The sequence below is a fragment of the Dama dama genome, chromosome 1, assembly GCF_033118175.1.
Source record: "Dama dama isolate Ldn47 chromosome 1, ASM3311817v1, whole genome shotgun sequence".
NCBI classification, from domain to species: domain Eukaryota; kingdom Metazoa; phylum Chordata; class Mammalia; order Artiodactyla; family Cervidae; genus Dama; species Dama dama.
Window position 1 is genome coordinate 76,042,767 of NC_083681.1, and position 11,163 is coordinate 76,053,929.

Genomic DNA, 11,163 nt, shown 5'->3' on the forward strand with positions numbered 1-11,163 from the left:
TGAGCCTGGACTTGAGAAACTTCCCGTCTTTGTAGCATCTGAGATGATTTTGCATCTATGGTCTGATGCTTGTAATGGCAACTCTTGCTCTTTTTCTAATAATATTCCACTTGTTCCCTTAATCTTCCAGTCATTAAATATTTATTATCTGCAATGAGTGAGGCACTGGGAATACACATAAAAGTAAATTGTAATCACTACACTCAAGGTGGGGTCATAGTCCCGGAGGCTCATGTATGCTAAGTTGCTTCAGTCATGTCTGACTCTTTACAGCCCCATGGACTGTAGCCTGCTAGGCTCCTCTGTCCATGGGTGTCTCCTGGCAAGAAGACTTGAGTGGCTAGCTGTTCCGTTCTAAAGGGAATCTTCCTGATCCTGGGATTGAACCTGGGTCTCCTGCACTGCAGGCAGATTCTCTACCATCTGAGCCATGGTGGAAGGCTTTATGAGGCTCTTAGTGTGATATTTAAAGGCTCATTCAGGCAACCTGTGACAGCCTGTGAATGTGCAGGTATCTCATCTATAAAATGGATAATAGCACTTAATAATTCCTTTATTAAAACAATAGTTGTTGAAGTTCACATTCTCTTTGGTTACGATATTCAAGGCACTTTACTCATATTCCTCATTTTGTGCTCTCAGGAGACAGGTGAGTAAATAAATGTAGCAAGATTAAAAGATTTACCCAAATCACACAGTAAGTCTTAAGCAAGGGGGAGACCAGGAACATAAGTCTGCTTTCAGGGCTCTTACCACCTCCAGAGGACTCCATGACAAAGCCGAAGTGCATGGATATCAAGCAGGATGGACCAGGGATTTTGGGGACCAACGACTGATGGTTTCCTGGGATGCTGGGGAGCAGAGCTGGGGAGAATAGGTTTCCACCCAGTAGTGTCCAGTCCTTCTCTAGCAGAACAGGGACTGTTCCACATTAATCTCCTTTGCTTTGCCCTATTTGCTCTAGAGAGGCCAGTTTTTTTAGGATGGAATTTGAAGAGCAGGGTTAGAAGTTCTACTCAGGTAACCATTCATGGATCATTTAATTCATTTGGGTCTCAGTTTCCACAAATACAAATGGAGACAGTAATAATACCAGCTTCAGAAGGTTTGAAGGGGATCTTCAGGACTTTATACATTCTTATATCAAAGAATATGCTAGTAAAGTAATGCTCAAAATTCTCCAAGCCAGGCTTCAGCAATACGTGAACGGTGAACTTCCAGGTGTTCAAGCTGGATTTAGAAAAGGCAGAGGAACCAGAGATCAAATTGCCAACATCTGCTGGATCATCGAAAAAGCAAGAGAGTTCCAGAAAAACATCTATTTCTGCTTTATTGACTCTGCCAAAGCCTTTGACTGTGTGGATCACAATAAACTGTGGAAAATTCTGAAAGAGATGGGAATACCAGACCACCTGATCTGCCTCTTCAGAAACCTATGTGCAGGTCAGGAAGCAACAGTTAGAATAGGACATGGACCAACAGACTGGTTCCAAACAGAAAAGGAGTACGTCAAGGCTGTATATTGTCACCCTGCTTATTTAACTTATATGCAGAGTACATCATGAGAAATGCCAGGCTGGAAGAAGCACAAGCTGGAATCAAGATTGCTGGGAGAAATATCAATAACCTCAGATATGCAGATAATACCACCCTTATGGCAGAGAGTGAAGAGGAGCTAAAAAGCCTCTTGATGAAAGTGAAGGAGGAGAGTGAAAAAGCTGGCTTAAAGCTCAACATTCAGAAAACTAAGATCATGGCATCTGGTCCCATCACTTCATGGGAAATAGATGGGGAAACAGTGGAAACAGTGTCAGACTTTATTTTTTTGGGCTCCAAAATCACTGCAGATGGTGATTGCAGCCATGAAATTTTTTTTTTTCATTTATTTTTATTAGTTGGAGGCTAATTACTTCACAACATTGCAGTGGGTTTTGTCATACATTGACAGGAGTCAGCCATGGAGTTACATGTATTCCCCATCCCGATCGCCCCTCCCACCTCCCTCTCCACCCGATTCCTCTGGGTCTTCCCAGTGCACCAGGCCCGAGCACTTGTCTCATGCATCCCACCTGGGCTGGTGATCTGTTTCACTATAGATAATATACATGCTGTTCTTTCGAAACATCCCACCCTCATCTTCTCCCACAGAGTTCAAATGTCTGTTCTGTACTTCTGTGTCTCTTTTTCTGTTTTGCATATAGGGTTATCATTACCATCTTTCTAAATTCCATATATATGTGTTAGTACGCTGTAATGCTCTTTATCTTTCTGGCTTACTTCACTCTGTATAAGGGGCTCCAGTTTCATCCATCTCATTAGAACTGGTTCAAATGAATTCTTTTTAATGGCTGAGTAATATTCCATAGTGTATATGTACCACAGCTTCCTTATCCATTCATCTGCTGATGGGCATCTTGGTTGCTTCCATGTCCTGGCTATTATAGAAAGTGCTGCGATGAACATTGGGGTGCACGTGTCTCTTTCAGATCTGGTTTCCTCAGTGTGTATGCCCAGAAGTGGTATTGCTGGGTCATATGGCAGTTCTATTTCCAGTTTTTTAAGGAATCTCCACACTGTTTTCCATAGCGGCAGCCATGAAATTAAAAGACGCTTACTCCTTGGAAGGAAAGTTATGACCAACCTGGATAGCATATTAAAAAGCAGAGACATTACTTTGCCAACAAAGGTTTGTCTAGTCAAGGCTATGGTTTTTCCAGTGGTCATGTGTGGATGTGAGTGTTGAACGGTGAAGAAAGCTGAGTGCCGAAGAATTGATGCTTTTGAACTGTGGTGTTGGAGAAGACTCTTGAGAGTCCTTTGGACTGCAAGGAGATCCGACCAGTCCATCCTAAAGGAGATCAGTCCTAGGTGTTCATTGGAAGGACTGATGCTGAAGCTGAAACTCCAGTACTTTGGCCACCTCATGCTGAGAGCTAAGTCATTGGAAAAGACCCTGATGATGGGAGGGATTGGAGGCAGGAGGAGAAGGGGGCAACAGAGGATGAGATGACTGGATGACATCACCAACTCGATGGGTATGAGTTTGGGTAAACTCCAGGAGTTGGTGGTGGACAGGGAGGCCCGGCGTGCTGTGATTCATGGGGTTGCAAAGAGTTGGACACGACTGAGCGACTGAACTGAACTGAACTGAAATATTGGAAGCTTTTATGTAATTATTTGCTAATCTTCTTCCTAGTGCTTTTTTTCAATATAGAGAATAATGATTAATTAGGGTTTGCGTTCTCAGAGTGATTGCATTAAAATCTTTAAAACAATCTTAAACTATGTTATTATAATTTTCTCCTTATTAGTTGAAATTTCTCATTTTGTTTCATCTTTGATATTACTCAAGACTGAGTTAATAACATTCATGAATAGCACTGGTGTAGAGTACATTGATTTTGCAAAGTGCCATTATGGCATTGGTAAAACATTTTGTTGCATAGTCAAAGCAGATTAATAAACTCATATGCAATCAAAGTCCAGTTTTAATAAACACCAATTCAGATTTTTTTTCCTCTTTATCAGGGTATCTGAATAGCAGTAGTATTGTGATTTGGCTCAGATAAGCTATGCTGTGGAGGCTATCCTGTGCATTATAGGATATTTCTTAGCATCTCTGGCCTCTGCCCACTGGATGCTAATACCTTCTCCCCCGCAGGTTGGTACAATGAAAAATGTGTCCAGATATTGCCAAATATATTCTTGAAGGCAAAAGCTCACAGTTGAGATCTACTATTCTGCACCCTCATCCACACCAAAGGCCAGTAGAAGTGCTGTCTCAGTTTACTGACACTGCCCACACCCTCGGACCCATCCTTTGAACGGTGTCATTTCATGTAAAGTCACATGACTGAGTTCATGATGAGAGCCGGATCTAACTGACCTCTAAGCAGCATGGAGCCCCATAGCCTAGGTACCCTGTGAACACTGGGTGAAGTTAATTCACCATTCCCTATTGATTTCTGAAGTTATGTTACCTACAAGGAAGTTTGAGATGTTAGTTTCCAGGTCCTGCTTCCCATGAGGTAGGTGCCTGATTAGGAAGGGGCCAGGCATGGGTCTCTGGGGACCAGTCTTCTCTCACTTGATCACCATGCCTTCCTCCCTGGTATCTCTCAGCTACGTGAATGCAGGCTGAGTCACTGGAATTCTTATATCTCTAGGGAACACAAGGGAGGCAAGTCTACTGTGCTCTTGTTTTAAATCAGCAGAGTGGACCCTCTGGCTTAGTCTCAACATTCCCATGCCTGAGGCTGCGGAGGACCGGATTCTCCATCTGGCAAATCCTGATATGTATGAGCTCTGTTTGGTTGCTTGACCTTAATGGTTTTAGACTGAATAACTGGGAAACTGCATACTCTAGGGGATGTTCTTGGGGTATTATTTGTTTTTATGTGGTTAGAACAGAAAAAAGAATTGTGATGAGACAATAAAGCTACAGAAACACTGGGGTGAGTTTTATTTTGTGAGCATGGGATGGTTGCCATTTCCTTTTGAAAGCAAAGGGAATATTGTAAGACATCCATGGCATTTAACAAAATGCTCCACATTGATCTGGTCTCTGCCTGAGGCAAGCACTGTGCTAGACGTGGGACACAGGGATGGAGAGTATTTGGTGTTGGTCCTTTATTCTTTCAACATTTAATGAACATTTACAATGTACCAAATACTGTGCTCAGAAGCTAGGAAAGATTTATATTTACTTTTCATTCCATATACATTCACTGAGTTCTATTTTGTGGTGGATATTCAGTTGGCACCAGAGATGGAGTGTTGAGCAGTTTCTAGTCTCTGCCCCAGTAAATTCACAATTTAGTGGACCAGACCGTCACAGAACACAATTATAAGCTGGTGAGGAAAGTGCTGTGATTTCAAAATGTCTTGAGAGAGGAGGGATCACTGACTGTAGGGGTCTATAGATTGGGAAATGGATTTCCTATCTCTGAGAAGCTTCCAAGGCAGCACAGTGTACGAATACTTAACTTCTCCTGGGATGGGCTAGGAGGGAGATACATGGCATCCAATTGTGACATAGGTTTTATCTCCAAGGAGTGGTGTGGATTTGAGTCTCTGAAAGGGTAAATAACTTTCTAGATTAGTTACCACCTGTAGTAATTGGAATATGAAACTGGGGGTCCAGCAGTGGTTTCTTCTAGGAGTTATTTGGTAAAATTCTCAAAAGATCTGAGGGTTTAGTGATGGTCTCTCCCTTCTCTTGGTCTCTGCAATCATAAACTCTGTCGGTGATTTCCTTATAGTGGTGACTTGTGATAGTCCGTAATCACCTGTTCCCAGTGCTCAAGGAAGGACGCTTTGTGGTGTGAGTGGATGTCACATGACTCCTGGTCTCAGGCGCCCTGGAGTCCAACTGTAGGAGGGGACCATGTTGATACAGTTTGATCTCAGTCACCTTGACCAAATCCAGCATGGATGAAGATAGTCTGCTAACCAGTCAGTGCACAATCGTGGCGATGTTTTGAGGTGTTGGAAGGTTTGCCTTCTTATATGGATGTGTCATAGTCGGCATTTTGGGTGGAGGGACAGAAGCCTGAAAGAAGTGACGGTACCTGTAAAGAGAAGAATTGTGGATGGATTGAACTGGAACTTTTGAAAGGAACTAGGTCACCTGGTGACCGAATGCAGAAGCAGGTAATTAGGTGGAGAAGCAGAAATAAGAGAGGGTGCTGAATGTCCAGGGAAATCTCTTCAGAAGACCCTGAAGGGTATATGGGAAGGTGAGACTCTTATTCTGAAAACCAGGAAGGGAAAGGAGCAAAAGGAAGCAGGGTGAAGGATATCTGCAGGCAAAAGACAGAAGCATTCAATGGCAATAGAGAGATGGTTATTTTGGACATGCAACACTGTACCTGCTGCCCTACATCATCCAGTGAGGTGATCAGTCTCCTAATAGACTTCTCCCAGTTCAACCTCTAGTCCAGTAGTCCAGTGTCTGCATGCCAAGAGATTCTGCCTTTGGGTCCACTAACATTTTTGATGATTCCCCATTGTCTGTTAAATAAACCCCAAAGTCCATAATAGTCCTTTATGAATTGGTACTAGATTCTGGCTCCAACTTTATGGTTGCTATTCTTCACTTTACTCCACCCTCGCTCAAATTTTTATAGTTTGCACTTCCTCCTCGGCTTCCTTGGAGTGTTCTTCCCTTCTTTTCTAAATAACTAACTCATACTTATCATTCAGTATCCAGCTCACAAGCTTCTCACATTTAAAACAGATTGTTATGTAAATTTCCCACTTAATGTAGGAGTCTTTTGTATCATTTCAGATCACCCTTCCAAATTACTGCCTCCTGGTGACTACATCATGGCTATAACACAGAATGTGACAGAATTTATTTTCCTGGGACTTTCTCCCAATCAGAAGGTGCAGAAAGTCTGCTTTGTGATATTTCTGCTCCTGTATGTAGCCATCGTGCTGGGGAATTTCCTCATTGTCCTCACTGTCATGAGCAGCAGAAGCCTTGGCTCCCCCATGTACTTCTTCCTCAGCTACCTGTCCTTTGTGGAGGTCTGCTACGCCTCGACGACAGCCCCCAGACTCATCTCAGATCTGCTGGCTGAAAGGAAAGCCATATCTCTGTGGGGCTGCATGACACAGTTTTCCTTTATCCACTTGTTTGGTGGCACTGAGGCTTTCCTGCTCACCGTGATGGCCTATGACCGCTACATGGCCATCTGCAAGCCCCTCAGCTACACCACCATCATGAACCGGCAGGCGTGTGCCTTCCTGGTGGGTGCAGCATGGATGGGGGGCTTTGTGCATTCCTTGATCGATAGCCTTCTCATCTTCCGCTTGCCCTTCTGTGGCCCCAATGTGATCGACCACTATTTCTGTGACGTGCTTCCCCTGCTCAAACTTGCCTGCTCTGACACCTTCCTCGTTGGTCTTCTGATCGTTGCCAACGGGGGGACCCTGTCTGTGATCAGCTTCGTGGTCCTCTTAGCCTCCTATGTTGTCATCTTGCTCCATCTGAGGACTCGGAGCTCCGAGGGGCGGCGCAAGGCCCTGTCCACCTGTGGGTCCCACATCACCGTGGTCACCCTGTTCTTTGGGCCCTGTGTCTTCATCTATCTGAGACCTTCCACCACCCTGTCTGTGGACAAGACGGTGGCCGTGTTCTACACGGTGATCACCCCACTGCTCAACCCTGTCATCTACTCCCTGAGAAATGCTGAAGTGAAGAAGGCCATGAAGAGGCTGTGGGTCAGAGCAGTGAAACCAAAAGAGAGGTAGAGGCTGAGCCTTGGTGTCTTGGTATTAACATGCATCACCACAAATAGTTACATATATTATACATATATACATATACATACATTTTTGACCTTGTGAGAATCCACTTTCCGCCCCCAGTCCGGCTGTGTTGCCTGTGGGATCTTAGTTTCCTGAGCAGGAGTGGAGACTGCATCCTCGTCACTGAAACCATGTAGTCCTGACCATGAGGCTGTCGGGGAGTTCCTCTGCTTTAAAAAATCCACCCGGCAACTCTGTGCCTTTTGATCGGAGAATTCAATCTACTTATCCTTATAGTAATCATTGAAATGTAAAGCCTTACTGTTTCCATTTGATGAAATACTTTCTGGCTGTTTTGTAGTTAATTTTTAATACTCTTGTTACCTACATTTGTGAATTGGTGACTTTGCATGGTGTCATCCTCTTATTTCCTTATCTTTATTTCTTGTGAATCTACTGTAGATTTGCCTTGTGGTTATCATGAGGCTTACATAAAAGATAACAAACTAGTCTACCTTATGTTGTTAGCAACTTAATTGCATACAAACACTTTGCCCTCTTATACCCCCAAATGTCTTCAATATTACAATATGCCTCTTTTTATGTTGTGTATTCTTTCATAAATTAGAGTAGCTATGATTACTTTGCTACTCACATCTTTTAACTTTTATACTATAAGTGGTTAACACATCATCTATTACAGTATTAGATTTTCAGAATATGACTCTACATTTGCATTATTTAATGTGTTGAATATTTTCCATATATTTTCATGTTACTAGTTACTTTTTTTTTCTTTTCTTTTTTTTTTTTACCATAGGAACTTTCAGCAGTTCTTGTAAGGTAAGTCTGGTGATATTGAATTATCTTAGGTGTTTGTGAAAGTTTTTTTCTTCTTTATTTCTGAATAATAACTTTTCTGGATAGAGTATTCTGGGTTGGCATGTTTTTTCTTTCAATAAATTTGAGAATATCTTTTCATTCTGTTCAAGCCTGCAAGATTTCTGCTATGAAATCTGCTGATAATCTAATGGAGGTTTCTTTGCAGACTTCAAACTTCTCTCCTCTCTCTGCTTTGAAGATTATCCCTTTGTGTTTGATTTTTACAGTTTTATTATAATATATATTGAGAAGGTCATTTTGGATTGATATAATGAATAATTTATTACTTTCATGACTTGAATGCCCAAATCTCTCTCCAGGTTTGGAGAGTCTTCTGTAATTTCTTCAAATAAGCTGTCTGACCCCTTCTCTTTTTCTTTGGAATGACAGTGATATTGATTTTTTTTTTTTGGTGGTCTCCTATAGGTAACATTTCTTCATCTTTTAATTTTTTTCTACTCAGCATTGGATATTCCAATGTTCCTATTCTGTATCTGGGCTTCCCTGGTGGCTCAGATGGTAAATAATTCACCTGCAATGAAGGAGGCGTGGGTTTGAACCCTGGGTTGGGAAGGTCCCCTGGAGGAGGGAATGGTAACCCACTCCAGAATTCTTGCCTGGAGATTCCCCACGAACAAAGGAGCCTGGCTGTGGGATCACAAAGAGTCGGACATGACTGAGTGACTAAACACACTCTGTACCTACTGATTTTTCTTTTTCTAGGTCTATACTCTCTTGTTGATACTCTATATTGCATTTTCTATCCATTGAATTCTTCAGAAATTCAGCTCCAGAATTTCCATTTGGTTCTTTTGTATGATCACTAATCTTTGTTAATTGTCTCATTTTGATCATGTATTGTCTGTCTGATTTCATTGGATTGTCTTGCTATGATTTCTTGAAACTCAGTGAATTTCCTTAAAAGAGATTTTGAATTATCTGTCAGGTAAATTGTAGATCTCCATGTCTTTGGGTTTGGTTACAGGAAGATTACCACAATCTTTTGGTGTTGTCTTGTCTCCTTGATATTTTATGTTCCTGGGAATTTTGCATTGCTGTTCTTGCATTTGATTTAAGTGTCACTTGCTCTGTTATTTACCAGTTACTTTAGGATAAAATATCTTTCATCAGTCTTGCTATTGATTCTAAGATGTTGTAGATTCTAAGGCTTTCTCATACCTTGTATAGATGTACCTGCCCTAAACCTCTTGCTTCCTTTGTGGCGTAATTCTAAAGATTATTTGTATTCTTTTGAGCCTACAATGTGTCAATGGAACTGTCTCTCTCCTTTTGCCCTGAATACAGTGTACAGTTACAGGTTTATGCCCACACACCTGGGACTATTTCTGCATCTCTGCCTGTCTCTTAGAACCTGCTTTTGCTGTTTCCCTTGGGAGTATGCATTGGAAGTTGGCTGCAGAAGGTGGGAGCTTGCATGAAGTGTGCTGGGGATGCCAGTGGTTTAGCTGGGTGTTCCTGGGTGAGATTTGCTCCATGACTTGTGAACAGTCTTCCTGATGGAATCTAGAATTCAATCAGTATGAACTTGTTGTTCAATCACTAAGCTGTATCCAACTCTTTGCGGCCCCATGGACTGTAGCACACCCGACTTCCCTATCCTTTATTATCTCCCAGAGTTCGCTCAACCTCTTGTTCATTGAGTTGGCGATGCCATCCAACCATCTCATCCTCTATCACCCCCTTCTTTTGTCTTCAATCTCTCCCAACATCCAGATCTTTTCCAATGAGTCAGTTCTTTGCATCACGTGGCCAAAGTATTGGAGCTTCAGCATCAGTCCCTCCAATGAATATTCAGGACTGATTTCCTTTAGGATTGACTGGTTTGATCTCCTTGCTGTCCAAGGGACACTCAAGGGTCTTCTCCAACACCACAATCCAAAAGCATCAATTCTTTAGCACTCAACCTTCTTTCTAGTCCAACTATCACATCTGTATATGACTACTAGAAAAAACCATAGCTTTGACTATATGGACCTTTGCCAGCAAAGTGATGTTTTGCTTTTTAATATGCTGTCTAGGTATGTCATAGCTTTTCTCCCAAGGTGTAAGTGTCTTTTAATTTCATGGCTGCAGTCACCACCTGCCGTGATTTTGAAGCTCAAGAAAATTAAGTCTGGGCATACACACTGAGGAAACCAGATCTGAAAGAGGCACGTGTACCCCAATGTTCATCGCAGCACTATTTATAATAGCCAGGACATGGAAGCAACCTAGATGCCCATCAGCAGACAAATGGATAAGGAAGCTGTGGTACATATACACCATGGAATATTACTCAGCCATTAAAAAGAATTCATTTGAATCAGTTCTAATGAGATGGATGAAACTGGAGCCCATTATACAGAGTGAAGTAAGCCAGAAAGATAAAGACCATTACAGTATACTAACACATATATGTGGAATTTAGAAAGATGGTAATGATAACCCTATATGCAAAACAGAAAAAGAGACACAGATGTACAGAACAGACTTTTGGACTCTGTGGGAGAAGGCGAGGGTGGGATGTTTCGAGAGAACAGCATCAAAACATGTAGATTATCTAGGGTGAAACGATCACCAGCCGAGGTTGGATGCATGAGACAAGTGCTCAGGGCTGGTGCACTGGGAAGACCCAGAGGGATTGGGTAGAGAGGGAGATGGGAGGGGGGGAATCGGGATGGGGAATACATGTAAATCCATTGCTGATTCATGTCACTGTATGACAAAAACCACTACAATATTGTAAAGTAATTAGCCTCCAACTAATAAAAATAAATGAAAAAAAAAAAAAAAAGAAAATTAAGTCTGTCAGTTTCCATTGTTTCCCCATCTATTTGCCAAGAAGTGATGGGACCACATGCCATGATCTTTGTTTTTTGAATATTGAATTTTAAACCAGCTTTTTCTCTCTCCTCTTTCACCTTCATCAAGAGGCTCTTTAGTTTCTCTTCACTTTCTGCCATTTTAGTGGTATCATTTGTATATCTGAGGTTGTCAATATTTCTCATGGCTATCTTGATTCCAGCT

The 11,163-nt window shown here is 42.0% G+C and overlaps 1 protein-coding gene across 1 annotated transcript; it reads left to right on the forward strand.

Annotated features, from left to right (window-relative positions):
• The first annotated feature begins 6,327 nt into the window (after positions 1–6,327).
• LOC133055104 (olfactory receptor 4X2-like) lies at positions 6,328–7,257 on the forward strand. Its single transcript, XM_061140564.1, has one exon. The coding sequence runs from the start codon at positions 6,328–6,330 to the stop codon at positions 7,255–7,257; it is 930 nt and encodes a 309-aa protein (XP_060996547.1).
• The last annotated feature ends 3,906 nt before the right edge of the window (positions 7,258–11,163 follow it).

Coding starts and splice junctions, on each gene's coding strand:
- LOC133055104 (XM_061140564.1), top strand. CDS start 6,328: ATGGCTATAACACAGAATGTGACAGAATTTATTTTCCTGGGACTTTCT.